The sequence below is a fragment of the Solenopsis invicta genome, chromosome 6, assembly GCF_016802725.1.
Source record: "Solenopsis invicta isolate M01_SB chromosome 6, UNIL_Sinv_3.0, whole genome shotgun sequence".
NCBI lineage: Eukaryota > Metazoa > Arthropoda > Insecta > Hymenoptera > Formicidae > Solenopsis > Solenopsis invicta.
The window spans coordinates 5,377,727-5,392,452 of record NC_052669.1 but is presented as its reverse complement, the minus strand read 5'-3'; the positions used below and the strand labels follow the sequence as shown (position 1 = coordinate 5,392,452).

The following is a 14,726-nucleotide window of genomic DNA, read 5'->3' as shown; positions in this document are numbered from 1 at the left end:
TATTCGATGTTAATCTCTATTCAGCAAAAACTGATTCATCTGGCAACGTACATGGTTTTATTTAAAAATAAAACTGTTAATTGACAGGTACTTATAATTTTAAAAAACTGCTGTTTAAAGTAAAATATTTTGTAATTAAATTTTATTTTTAATTTTAACTAAAAATTCATTTTCATAATTTCGTGTGGCCTATTGTTAATAACATCGTCCAAGTTCGTTGACACAATCTATATTAAAAAATGTATAAATATGATGTGCCATCGCGAAAGCAAGGAAATAAAAGAAAAGAGACAAAAGAAGTGCCACACTTTTTATTCTTCAATTAATTACCTATCATATTAATTAGTACTAATATTAATTTAATTTTAATTAGATCCGTAAAAATTAGTATTCATAAAAATTAATGAAAGGATACAAATAACCAGACAGAATCAGTATTTTCCTTTTTTAATATGCGGTTTAAGTATTTACGTTATGCCCAAAATAAGCAATCATATATTCCAGGTAACGATATAATCAATTTAAATTTAATTCAAATAATATCAGTGAAAGCTACCAAATCTGATCCATTTACCTTAGTTATATCGAAAAGCTAACACATGATATGTAAAAGTAAATATTTCACGAAAAACAAGAAATTGAGGAAGCTCTTATTATATTATCAGCTCTTACATTACATCGATTATTATGTTAGAACAATTTTTAACAAAATATTTAAATGTAGTAAAAATACTTAAAGTGAAATATTTAAAACAAAATATTTAAATGTGTATTCTCAAAACTTTCAATGAACGTAAAAAGCACTCTCTCAGAATAGCGAATATAACTTTGTCTTAATGATATTTTTACATCTTCCAAAACAGAATAGAGATATATAAAGAGATATGACTATTTTTTATATATATGTGCGTGTGTACATATGTAAGGTTATTTTTACTTCATATAACACTGCATAGGCCAAAATGGAAACGCGTAGTGAGGTCCAATTATGCAGTGTATATGTTATTTCTACGCGCAAAGCTAGTTCCCGGGTTTTGGTCGCAAAGGATGCTGTTACGCGGCGAGAGGGAAGAGGACGCAGGTGCGTGGATTACGAGAGAAGCGAGCTAGTTAGACGCATTAACAGTGCGCGGATAACTTTCGCTTAAAGCACGAGGATCCATTCGTTTGCGCCAAAGTTTCTTCTTTCTGCCGGATCTGCTCGCTTCCGATTTCACAGCAAACGCGAGCTGGATCAACGAAGTCATTCGTCAGAGGACACAATCTGAGTTCTCAGTTGAAGAGTGAAGACAGAAAAACTTTCTAATTCCCTGTTACGCTCGTTATCTACATTTTACAATATTCACAGAGGAAATATCATCATAAAAATATAAATTTTAAATATGTTGCTCTCTTTTCTGTGATATTAACTGATCATTTCAATACATATTGTATTCGCTATCATGAATAACGAAGTTTATCACTATGTATTATTTTTTCAAAAAGTGGAAGAAAATCTCGTCTCTCTCAAATTTGTGTCAATACTACAAAGAATATCGCACAGAAACATAAACAATTGTTATAGCGTATTTTGACAGTCTATAGATAGAAAGAATTAATATTACGTAACTTTAACTAATGTAAATTTTAACACACAAACCAAAGAGAAAGAGAGAGAGAAACGGTCTTCTAAATTTTTGGTATAATATTATTTTTAAAAAGAAAAGCTACTTATCGTAAAAAAGTGACAAAAATTTCTGTTGAAATTAATGTAATTATTTTATGTGTCATATAAAGAAATAAAATAGTAATAAATATATTTTAATTTATATTTTTAAAATTATATTTTTAAAAAAACTTTTAATTTAAATAATCTAAAATATTTTAAAAAGTATTATTTATTTTAAGTTTATTTTAAATTAATTTTTCTAAAATCGTGTTTTTTTACTACAATTTATTTAAAAAATACTGCTATCAGGATATACATATATGTATATATGTGTATATGTATATATATATATATGTATGTTTGTGTATATATATATATATATATACACATATATTACGTATATAACACGCGATGCTCGAATGTATTAAATTTGTAATCTATCATGGCCCATTTTTCTCTTGGTTTTAAGTGGTTTAAATTGTTTTAGACTATTTGATCAATATTATATCATCGCAAATTCTCCAACTTGATATCCGATATATGATCAACGTATTACACGATTTGTCAATTCCCGGTGGGTCTTGAGAAGTTGAGCTTCTCCAAAATGCCCTTTCCGAAGCAACATGCTAAGAAACAATAGTGAACTGCAGCCTCGCTTTGGTGAAGGCAATCGTCATTGTAACTAAAATCAAATGCAAAGACACTTTAAGTCTCTTGTTCCGAATAACGATTCAAGAAGTCCGTTGGGTTTGACGATAGAAAATAGAACTATCTTTGAGTTTCTCCCCCTGACTCTTCAACTTTCTTGGTACTTCAAAGAAGCGGTCATGGAAGTAAAAGATGATAAGTATATATTTTTACAACTCAACAGCTAAGTTCACTTTTAAACCATATTGCATGACATTTATTATGAAGCTATAGATAAAATATATTTGTCTAGAAGTCTAATTAAACAATCTATATGTTATCTATACATTTTATAAAGTTAATTTATCTTATTTTAGAATAAGATCGATTAACTCTGTAAAAAATTACTCAAGTATTATGTAATATATAAAAAAGTATTTTCTACTTATTAATTATACAGTATTTAAAATAAGTTTGTTATAAAACGGGTTTATCGAAATAAAATAGAAGATAGAATTTTTGAAATACATTCTGCTTATTTTAAAATAGAATCTATGTAGTTTTATAGAAAAGTGTTACTTTATCGTTAGTAACTTGAAATACGAGTATAACCTGGTACGAGTTTAAAATCATCTATTCAAACTATTCTAATTTTAAATGAAATTATCGAGGAGCATACTTTCCAACACTAATATGTAAAAAATTTCTAATTAATAGTTTTAGAATTAGTATAATACTATTTTATGACTTGATAGTTTTTTAAATAGCTTTATTTTAATAAAAGTAAGACACTTTATTGTCTCTCTTTACGTGTTCAAAGTCCAACAATCGTCAATATTTAATTTGTAAATAGAGCAGTAAATCCCATTGTTTAAGTGTGAACGTAGTTTTCTCACTCTACGAACATGTGTGTAAATAAATAGTTGTATTTATGTAACAATATATTGGTTATCATGATCTATTTACTTACCACGATGTAAGTATCAGACATTTTCGAAATACGTTTCTTTTAACTGCAATATTACACTTACATCAGAAATTGTTTCGTCAAAAGATACTTTTTGTAACAGTTTTAAACTAAATTAAGCATTAAATACAAATACAGCTATAAAAATTGTAAGATGTTTAACTTTCTATCTTAACTGTACCTTCAATTTTTATTTTATATACGTGTTATTATATACATACTTCGAATATCTACATCAGTAGTTTTTAAACTGAACGATACTGTCCCCTGCGGGTAAATGGGGTAACTTTGTAAAAGAGAAAAGAAAAAGAGGGTCTAAGAATCAAGAGGATGACAGAAAATCGCTACTATTATTGGAAAAAATTCCTTAATTTTGTTAGATAAAAGTTTATTTAATTTATTTAATATTTTTTAATCTTGAAAGTTTTACTATAAAATTAGAAAATTTTTAATTACATTTTAAATAATATTTTAATATTTAAAAAAATTTTCAAATTTAAAATTTTTTATTACCGTTTTATTTATTACTTAGTCTTCCACGAATCAGGTAGAAAAAAATAACATGGCGAATCATGAAGGTATCTCATGATTCGCTTACTATCCCATGTTATTTCTTTATTATAAGTATATTATAATTTAGTATGACAATAATTTTGATTAGCATACTTTTATCGATTTTAACGTAACATCGATACTTATCTCTTAAGATATAAATATAAAATTAAGTAATAAAAAAAATTAATCCTTTGTTTCTGCCTCTATCATTTTTTGGTTACTAAACACGAATCTGAGCGAAGAATCTTTAGCGGAGAATTTTGAGAAATCTGATATAAAAATCAAACTTTTTGGGGAAATGATAATTGTGGACTGGAAAGTGCTGTAAATTTACACAAAGTTTGAAAAGAGAGATTTAAACTACTACTATAAGATAAAAAATAAATTAAACAAAAATAGTTTTAAGACCAAATCTTATTTAAACTTTACTTATAAATCTATTTATGAATTCGTAGATACATTGAGTTTTACAAGAAATTTCACGAAATATAATCCCTTTATATTTTTGAAGTATAAAAATCTACAAAAAATACTCTACAAAATTTTAAGGTAAAAGAAAAATTAGTTTTTTGTTGTTTAGTGTTATTTTCCAAATCTTATCACTTACCGATTTTTATTTAGATTGAATTTTTATTATATAGGATGAAAAGGAAAAACGAATAAAAAAATAATTCAAAAAAGATTTAAAATTGCTGACGTAAAGTTTTCAAAGATGATGCGATTTATGTCATCAAATCTAAAATTTTTCCCAATTTTATTCGTAAAACGTGCTCACGACACGTATTTACATAAATGCGCTTAGGACTTACTTCTAACGATATTGCGCGTAAACGTATACAACACGCGTGTTTACCTAGCTACTCCGCATTTTCCATTAATGAATCTCCTCACGTGCTCCGTGTACAACTTAAAATGTTATGACTTCATAGCGAGGACCATTTCGCCAAAACGTATGCACCATTTTAAATATGCAGTTTTAGAATATTGTGTGCTGAGAATACTTTTTACTTTAATATGTCAACTGTACAGTGAACATTTAGATAGAAAGATATTAATAATTACATTAAAAAAGGTAACTTTCTTTGTTACGGTAATTTACAAGCCATGCAAATGTTGTGTGTACGCACAAAATTGAGACTCTCCTGCAACTCAAAGATCTTCAAAAATATTGTTAAGAAGATAATTATGACAAGTGTTTCAATCAATAAGTTAGTTTACGGTATAAATAATATAATAATATAATGCCTTGATTTATTTAACAACTATAGTTTGTATAAAAATAAAAATATTTCAATTTTAATTAAACATTTTCAATATATTGCTAGAAGAACTTTTAATTTTTCTTTAATATGAAATTTCTATGTAATTTTCTTTGTATGATCAAATAACAAATATTACTATAAGGGAGACAAAAGAAGAGTAACATGTAATAAAATAGTAATATATTAAATAACGTTCCATGTTGCGTTGTTACTCGGCAAGGAAATGTAGAGCAGTTAGCTTTGTTTCCAGGCAACGATATCAGCGATAGTGCATCCGTCCATCGAAACTGTAGCACTACTACCTCTGCCGAATCGCAATCCGATACTCTAAAAGGGAGTAGTGCCCTTTCGTTACCATAGTGCTCTTTTGCTGCCATAATTTCTTCGATAAATAGACTTGTTTGTCAGCGTATTTTCTCTCTCTCTCTCTCTCTCTCTCTCTCTCTCTCTCATCAGTAAAATAAATTACTTAAATTTTATTATTCGTACAGGAACAAAAACAAATCTATATCCATATAACTTGTAAAATCCATTTGATTACATATGATTATTTAAATACATAATCTGCCCTTATTTTTTCTCTTTTTACGCGTATTATTTGTTTTATTCTATTAATAAATCGAAGTGTTAATATGAAGTTGAAATTGTATGATTTCTCATGGGCATCACAATGTTGGCCGGTAATCTTCGGATCTCTATCTGCTTAACGGTGCAATTATCGTGTTTGAATGCACAATGCATCGTGCGGATTTTGCGTGTATACGTGTGTGGGCGGCTTTAATCGACCGATTTCGCGAGTGCAGGCAACGTCGGCCGGCGTCGGTCAAAGTTAGGAGCCGGTTAACCCACCTGACCGGGGGGCATTGCTGTTGCACTAGTGTGGTCGGTGTCTTTGACTCGCCCCCGAAACCGTAACCCGTCGGTGCAACCCCTAACCGTGCAAACACCATCCCCTTCCGTTAAGATTAGCGGTCGTAGAAGCGAATGCGTATACTCTCTCCCTCTCTCCCTCTCTCCCTCTCTCGCTCTCTCTTTCTGATTCGCACATCGCGTGTGTTTCGACCAGAACGGCACGTGTCGGTGTTGTACACATATGGGCACGAACGCGAGAGGACACGCGCAACAACCTGTGTGCGACGTGAATATTAGATTTCACACTTCGTGAAGATGTCGCGCTATAATAGCACGTAATAGCGCGTGCACGAAGAGGAGATAAAGCCTCATGGAGCTGGTTCGCCAATCTTCACCGCGAGATTACATACTTGATCAAAATATATAATTGTGATAGAAGGAATTTTTGTACCTAAAGTAGTGCAAAATGGTGTATTGGATTGTAGCCGTTTTAAGCAATCTAAAAATAATTCTTTGATATATACTTTATTTTTGTTTAAAGGATGTATTGCTTAAAGCTGTTCTACGTCAGTGGTTTCCATAATTGATTCACAAACTGCAATTTGAGATCACATTCGGACTGCCAGAAAATCGTTTACAAACATTTCATTAGTTTTATTTGCTGCATCATACATAATTCTTATGTTCTTATTTTTATTGTTACACCAGTTAATTAAAGTTTAATTTAGTTAATTATTTGGTTGTTTTTAATCACTGGTTTTTTTAAAGAATATCGGAGATTCACTTTAATATATATTACTAGATTGCAGATTTTATAGATAGACGTGGTTAAGTCAAGTTTTTCGAGAGTGAGCTGAAATCCTATTATCCTCGCGCTCGACGATCAACATGAGGCGCTGGAATAAGGCGCGGTATCGAAGATACGCGAAGTTCAGCTAATTTTAGTTTAAAGCTACCATAAGCTCGACGACTGCACGTAGAGCCCTGTGTAATCTCGCTGTTAATCGGTTGCGTGTATTAAATCCAAACGCCGACTGGATTAAAGTTCTAACACGTACGAAGGACTGCCATGACTTGGTGCAATTCGCCGACAAAATAATGTCCAGCAAGTACGAAACAGCAAACGCTAAAGGGTGGCACGTCAATCTTAGAAGAGCGTAACATATTGATTCGTATGAATACAAAATACCTTCGCTTTTTTATGCAAAAGAGGAAAAAGTAAAAAATATGAAAAAAATGAGACAACCAAAGATAATCCTGCTTAGAAAGAAGATATTTAAAAATCTGTAATAAATTATATTTAAATAAGAAATAAATAATGTTTTCAATAAAAAATATTCCACGTTTCAATTTCGCAATACGGATTTGAAATCTTCATAACATATGTAACATGTATAAAAAATTAAGTTAACAAATCCATCAAAAATATACGGATTTAAATTAAATACAGATTTTTTTATTTAAATTTGTGCTATGTATTAACCTTTTTAAATTTTATCTTAGATACTCCAAGTATTGTTCACCCCTCTTAATTTGGTTTGTGGCGTTATCTTTTGAATAAAGTAAACAGTAAATTTTGAAATCGATGCAAACGCTGTCGGCATCTTCTCCTTTTCGACGGTAATCCGAAAGGTGCACACTGGCTGCCGATATTGTTATTGACTGCTGATATTTTGGATTTTCATAAATTTAAATTTGTAATATAAACAACAATTATATTGATATAAATATATATTAGCCACAATCGTTGATGCGATGTAAATTTCAATTTAATTATAATAAATTTACGTTTTAGAGAGCATTTCCAACTTTACCAACGTATGCTACGTACGTAAAATTATGTAATTATATAAAAGCATTATAATTTCTATAAAATAACAAAGAGATAATCAAATAATGTTTAATATTATTGTTCTTTCAATTATAAAACAATTTACCATACATTTTATTATAATATTTTGCAGTAATTTTATTATTATATTTTCGATAGCACTGTGAAATACGTTGTAAATTCTATTTTATAAGTTAATTTTACAATATTACTGTCAACGAAATTACACAGAGCACATCTAAAAAAATGAAACAATAATTCATACATATTTTTGATGAAATCTGTTTCTTTATTTTTTGTCTCAAACTATGCTTATTACGTTCTTCTATTCATTTGTAGAATTGCTGTATGAACATAATAGCAATTCCGTGAGGTAATAATAAAGCGAGAGAGGAAAAAATAAGGAAAGAAAAAAATATAAATTGCACGTTTTCTCGTGCGGTTTCATCGAATCGTTTTATCACTCTCATAATTACATTGTTATGACGTAGTAACTGGGCCTTATATACTTTGCAGTAGATATATAATGTAATAATTTATCGATTATGCATATTACATTTTCTGATGCGGTATATGTATAATACGAAGTTGTAATTATTGAAACAAAATTATTTTGATTTATTTATAACTAATGTATTTTAAAATGATTGATGTACCAATGTTAATTTCAGTGCGTTGCTAAAAATCATAAAATTAATAGAGTACATTAACTCTTCAAATCAATAATTTGTATTCCCTTAGAGATCATTTAAATGTTCTTCCTTATTATTATAATGGTATAATAACGTCGTTACGAAATCACATCGTAATCCATATAAATTTTCAGAAAGATTTTTATTTTCTTGCACATTAAAATTTGTAAATATTGAAAATATGCTTTGATTTTCTTTAATTTAATAAAAAGTTTCACGTAATTTGCATTAATTATTCAGATATTAATTGGTCATGACATTTATTAAATATATTTCAAATGTTATTGCGTGAAGAAAAGTATTATATTACATCTTGAACTGCAATTTTCTTCTTTTTTTTTTTATTTAACATCATGCACTTGCGACAATCTCTTCAGGACGGTATCAGGAATTCGCTTTTCCGCCAGATTCGCTATCCCGGGAAGTCGTTGAGGTACTTGAGATCTCTCTGCCAGATTATTTCTTGCCGGCAGATTATTTGTTCCCGCAGCGAATAGGCGGGATATCGGAAGTGCCTTTTCGTTTAGATTCTCAGTACCGGGAAGCTGCCCATAGACCACTTCCGCATTATTGTCCAGATGATGATCATGATTCACGTGGGGCAAATGAGGAGCCGCCAATGCCCCATAAACGCCAAGAAACAGTACCAGAAACTGTACAGAATACGTTTGTCTTATACAAGATTTTTACTTACGCATAGATAATTATATAATTATGTTTTTTTCTTATCATCGATCACTCGAAATAAATAAACACGCAATTTTCATGTCAATTGCATATTTGTTGACCATAGAATTCGAATTTTTATATAAATATTAAAATTCCAATATGTTTTAGTTATCATTGATCAAAAATAAATGTTTAGATATTTAATGATAATCAGATTTGAACATCTAGAGCAAAGTTAATTAACAAAATTGTATTGTCCATTTAAACTAAAATAAACTTTAATTTACAAAGCCTTAACTCCATAATTAATTACCATATTTAACGTTTAGTTTTTAAACGTTTTATATATTATAAAATTTATAACTAAAATATTTTGAGATATTTATTTAGTAGCTTTAAATTAATTTATGGGCGATTAATCATTTACGCAAGATAATATATCAAGATAATATACGCATGTCTAGATTTAAAAACTGTTTAGACTGCCCTGCCCCTCGCTTAGTCATGGTCAGTGGCGCGTGAAAAAAAAAGTGTAAAGATTCATCGCAAAAGAATCACGCACGCAAGATTTATTTTTTAATGTGGCGTACTTGGGATTTACGCGAAATTAATTCGAAGGATCTACACGGAGATAAATGCCTCGCTTGGCGACGCAATCATGAATTTATGACTTTTTATTGCGTCGCGCAATATATGGAATCGCGCGATTTCGCGCGCGGTACTGTGGAAATCACCTCGAGATTGAATTCGTCGGGGAATCCTGTGAAAATTTAAAGCGGACGACGACGATTTGACACGGCAGGTAGGTTGATAGAAATACGTGTGAGATCCCCCACACCCTTGCTATTTCATATAGACACGATCTCGGGCTCCACTTCACTTGACCCAAATCGCGACCAGGTTAAAAGATAACCCACTTTCTCGTGATTGACTAGAAATTCTTCGAACGGGACAAAGTTATTTTTGTACTGTATAAAAAAGATTTTTCTCCGTTACTGATCGCGAGGCTGTCGAAACAAAATATTCATATCTTGGTAAAATCAATTGCTAACTTTAACACCCGAGAAATCATTTCACACATAACAATTTTCCACTGTCTACAATTACATCTACATTCTCTTATCCAAAATTATTAACATGACCTCTTATCTGCGTGTATATTTGTAATTTATCGTAATAAAATCATAAATAAAATTCTATGTTATACTCTATCTTGAATTAAGTTGCTTAAAATAAGTTTATTTTAAGTAACATGCCTCTAAGGATCTAATTTTTTCGAATTTTTAAAATTAATTTATATTTAATTTAATATATCGCAATTATTTTGTCATCGAAATCATTTGCAACAAGATGACATAATATATACTTTATACAAATTATAAAATTTTAGTAAGACTTTACAAACAAACAATTTTATCCACATTTTTCTCAATTAATCGTTCACAATTTCCAATTAATCTCAATTAATGTAGCGTTTTTATCGTAATTAAATTCTTCTCCGAAATATTCCAGCAATATTAATTACTAACGATCTATTCGTACATCATCAGTTACTTTTATGAGTTGTTTCTTTTTAAATAACTTTGTTTTTACCTTTAGCGAGAGTATATAATTAAGTTTTGATGGCTAAAATTAGACAAACGGCGAATTCCCGCCCATACAATCACGCTAACCGTTCGTATAATTTTAGCCATGAAATCCAATTATATAAATCGTATTCCTAATAGTAAGCCAAATTAGCTAAAAGCCAAAATAGCATGATGTTACCTTCCCAAGAATATATTTCGTTTGACAATAAAAAGAAAAAGGCTGATCTGAATGAAGGTATCAATGCATCAATTGTCGTAAATTTACTCGCTTATATATCCGTTCGGCTTTGCTTCTCCCTTCACTTTCATCTTTATTCTGATTTATCAAGTTACACTAAGAAAATACCAAGAAATCTTTTTTACTTTCTTCAATTTTACTTTCTACTAAATTTTATTTATTTCATTTATTAATTTATGGAGAAAGTGAATCAGTAAAAAAAAAGATATCTTTATATAACGAAAACTTTTTAATTATTTCGAAATATAGTAACGAATCGATTACGACATAATCAATTGAATCATCTCAAAAAAGGTTAAAAGCAATTTAGTACTAAAGATCGAGCACGTAATCGATCATCTAGTCAGTATGAACTTTAACACTCGCCTTTTCTATTTCGAATCTCGCATGACTCTCTCATCACGTGAATCCCTTGACTACGTTCCACGTTTCGATTCGAGGAAAGTTACACAATCGGGACTTTGACGAGGAAATTTTCACTTTTTCCGGAGAGAATTACGTGATCAATAAGCCGACACGTGAATTCGACGTCACTCGCGAGAAACACGTGCATGCATCTTTTTTTTATACTCGTTACTTGTCACGGAATTTCTAATTTCCTTTCTTACCTCGATCATGTTCGCTCGATGGGCAGCGGCCAACTATCTGCGAGAATGGCACGATGACACTTTTATACAGGTATACGTGTTTATGCGTGTGGGCACCGGTCTTACCGCGTGGTGAATCGACGTTTTATTTTCGTGAGTCAAACGATCATCACGATCCTCTGGAGGCAGGATTTCTTTCGGATTTATTTTTTGCTCTCTTTCTGTTAAAGTTATTACTCTCGACAGACGTCAACCTTTGCATTGGCGTAGACATGGATTTTTTTAGAATTTTTTTTATTAATGTAAGATGATTATGAAGAATTGTGTATTGGCGAGTTTTGATCGCAGAAAATTCGAGAAAATTTTTTCTTTTTAAATAACGTTATAAAATATATCTACACTGAAAAAGAATTTCCTTTTTTCCTCAGTGTAATATTTTATTGTAACATCGAAACTATAATAGATCATTTTGCACGTGTTAATACTCTTTTTCAAAGGATCTTTCGTTCTTGTATATTTTCCGATAAATTAATCACAATTGGATTTTCTAGAATCTCTAGTTTCATATCATGATGAAACAATTGCAATTGCTATTATTACTTGCACTCCTGTACACGATCTCTCACATGAGTTGTTTGTAATATCAATCTGTAATTCCATGTTTTCGCACGACTAAAAATAAGTCAAAGCGCAGTAGCAACGATATGGAACACTTCGGATTTTCTGACAAAAATTGATGTTCCTCAGTTATTGTTGACGTCTCGACAATGCGATATACCACCTGCCTTGGAAAATATATCGTTCTGACACGTGCATTGCAAATATAAATCCATAAATTGTAGCATTATTATACTAGTAACGTAATAATAGCTTTCTGACTATAATCTCTCATGTCTTAATATACGTATATACCCAGTGAGCAAGAAATATTAAAGAACATTTAGAAACGTGGTATTTTTTGTATACTTTTAAACGTTTTCAAATAATGTTGTATAAATGTTTTAAAAAGACCATTTGATACATTTTTTTTTAACATTATTGAAATGTTTTAAAAACGTTATTTCCAAATCATAGTCAAAGTTAAAGTTTATTTACATTTACGTTATATACAACATTAAATATATTTGAAAACGTTATATGTATACAATGTTATTAAATATTACAATATATGAAAGTGTTTTTCTAAGCGAAGTCTTTTCTCTCTTTTATAAATTTATTTATTAGTAGTCTAAATATATATATAATCTGACATCTTTAAAACATTTCCGAGATTATTTCAGGAAAGTCTAATAGTAATAATCAAATAGCACTTAATTGACGTATCCGCAATTAGCTTCTTGCAAAAAATTATAAAATTTCCAGAAAGAAGAGAATATTTTTTTCGTTTTTTACGTGGAGTGGAATAAAAATTTGCCACTAATGTACTTTGAAGTTGAAACTTATTGATTGCAATCATTAATAATCATTCTAAAACACTACTAAATCATCCTTTTTCTAAACCACAGTGAAAAGGCAACATCGCAAAATCGTTGAATAGCAGTGATTGATACCAATTGGCGCTGACAGAGTTCCGCGTATATAAATATTATCATAAAAGATGAGAGTGAGTTTTGTAGTGTCCTAGAGCGACATTTATTTATTTAAAATTGCCCGATGGGTTTTATCCAACAGTCAATTTATGCATCGATTCGCTTTTGCGAAGTACTGTCTGGCGACTCAAAATTACAATGTTTTATTCGGACATTGTGTTTATTTCAAAGTTTTATAATGTCAGATATCGTAGAAAACGCTCTATGAATGCTTCGGAGATCTTTTTTAAAAATATCACGCTTGATAAAATCTATTTTTATAGTGACACATTTCATGGCCTCAATTTTCGATCATTCAAATTGAGTGATTTATGTCACCCTGGATTTCAGCTATCTGCTTACTTTTAGCTTGTGAAAATAGGATAACTAAATATAACAGACTAAATAAATAAATTGTTCACAAATTACGTCTATCAGTGTTTCTTTCCAATGAACTAACGCCTCTACCGTATATGGGCAATAATAATTAAAGGAAAAAGGAGAGCGTCCCATCAAAGCGTAACAGTCGATTTTATCTATCCTTGAAAATAAACAATGTCATATAATAACCGAGAAAATTATCTCTCCCATAGAAGGCGCTAGGTTCCCTTATTTTCATCGATATTTAAAACAGATATAAAGTTGCGTTGTAGTGAATGACGCTACGGCCAACGCGACGAGGGAGTACAAGCTGTGACATCACTTGTAACCAAGTGATCTCATCGAGGGTGGTGTGACGTCACGAAGCCCTATTCCACTCGATCGACCAGATGTTACGGGTCTCGCCGTATAAAATCCATGCGCCGACACGATGACGTCATTGAATTCTATTCCGTTGCGCTAAGAGAGCACGCTCGATAATCCGGTTTTTCTGACGTTCTCCAAGCCTACGCGTGCCTCGATATGCCACGTTATAATGGCAACGTAAGAAAATTAAATTATAAAGAAACTGCGACGTAAAAACTGAGATTATGACGTAAATATAAAATATATTGGATCGTTAATCCTCTGGTCTTACATTTTTTAATCATAATTTCGTATGAGATGATGTATTGAAACTAAGAGATGTTTTCTTAACATATTTAAATTTTCTCTCATGTGAAATTATATTAACGTGTTATTACGAAATCGTTTATTACTAAAGATAAAGAAAAAGATTTTTAATATTATATTAAATAATCGTACATTGTGTAACGATATACATATGAGCTTCTTAGAAAACATGTATATATACAAGATTACCTTGTATATTCTAAAGTCAAAGTTGTTTTCGTTATTTATATGTCGAACATGACAAACATTCAGTGCCGCAATTAACTTGTTTTGGGTCCATGGGCTGAGAAATAATTATTTCGAGCGCTTTTATAAGATATGATGTCATTTGGGTAAAAGTTTTTCAGAAGTTTATTAAATTATCAGATCATTAAAAAATGCTAAAATCATTGTTATTATTACTTACATATTTTATAATTCTAATTTCTTATCGAATATTTATTAAATTTTACAAAATTTATCATTTAAAAAATTAATTGTCTCAAGATCTTTAAAAAATCCTTTATTTACTTTGAATTCAATGTTTGAGTATAACAATTTTTTTCAACGTTTTCTAATTTAAAAAATTGTTTTAACACTCAACTGAAA

The 14,726-nt window shown here is 30.2% G+C and overlaps 1 protein-coding gene across 1 annotated transcript; it reads right to left on the bottom strand.

Moving 5' to 3' along the window:
- Nucleotides 1-8,160: 8,160 nt before the first annotated feature.
- Nucleotides 8,161-11,650, bottom strand: LOC105200900. Its single transcript, XM_011168705.3, has 2 exons — nt 11,539-11,650; nt 8,161-9,087 (listed from the first exon to the last, which is right to left on the bottom strand). Exons 1-2 carry the CDS (start codon nt 11,545-11,547, stop codon nt 8,776-8,778), a joined length of 321 nt encoding a protein of 106 aa, XP_011167007.1. The 5' UTR covers nt 11,548-11,650; the 3' UTR covers nt 8,161-8,775.
- Nucleotides 11,651-14,726: the final 3,076 nt, after the last annotated feature.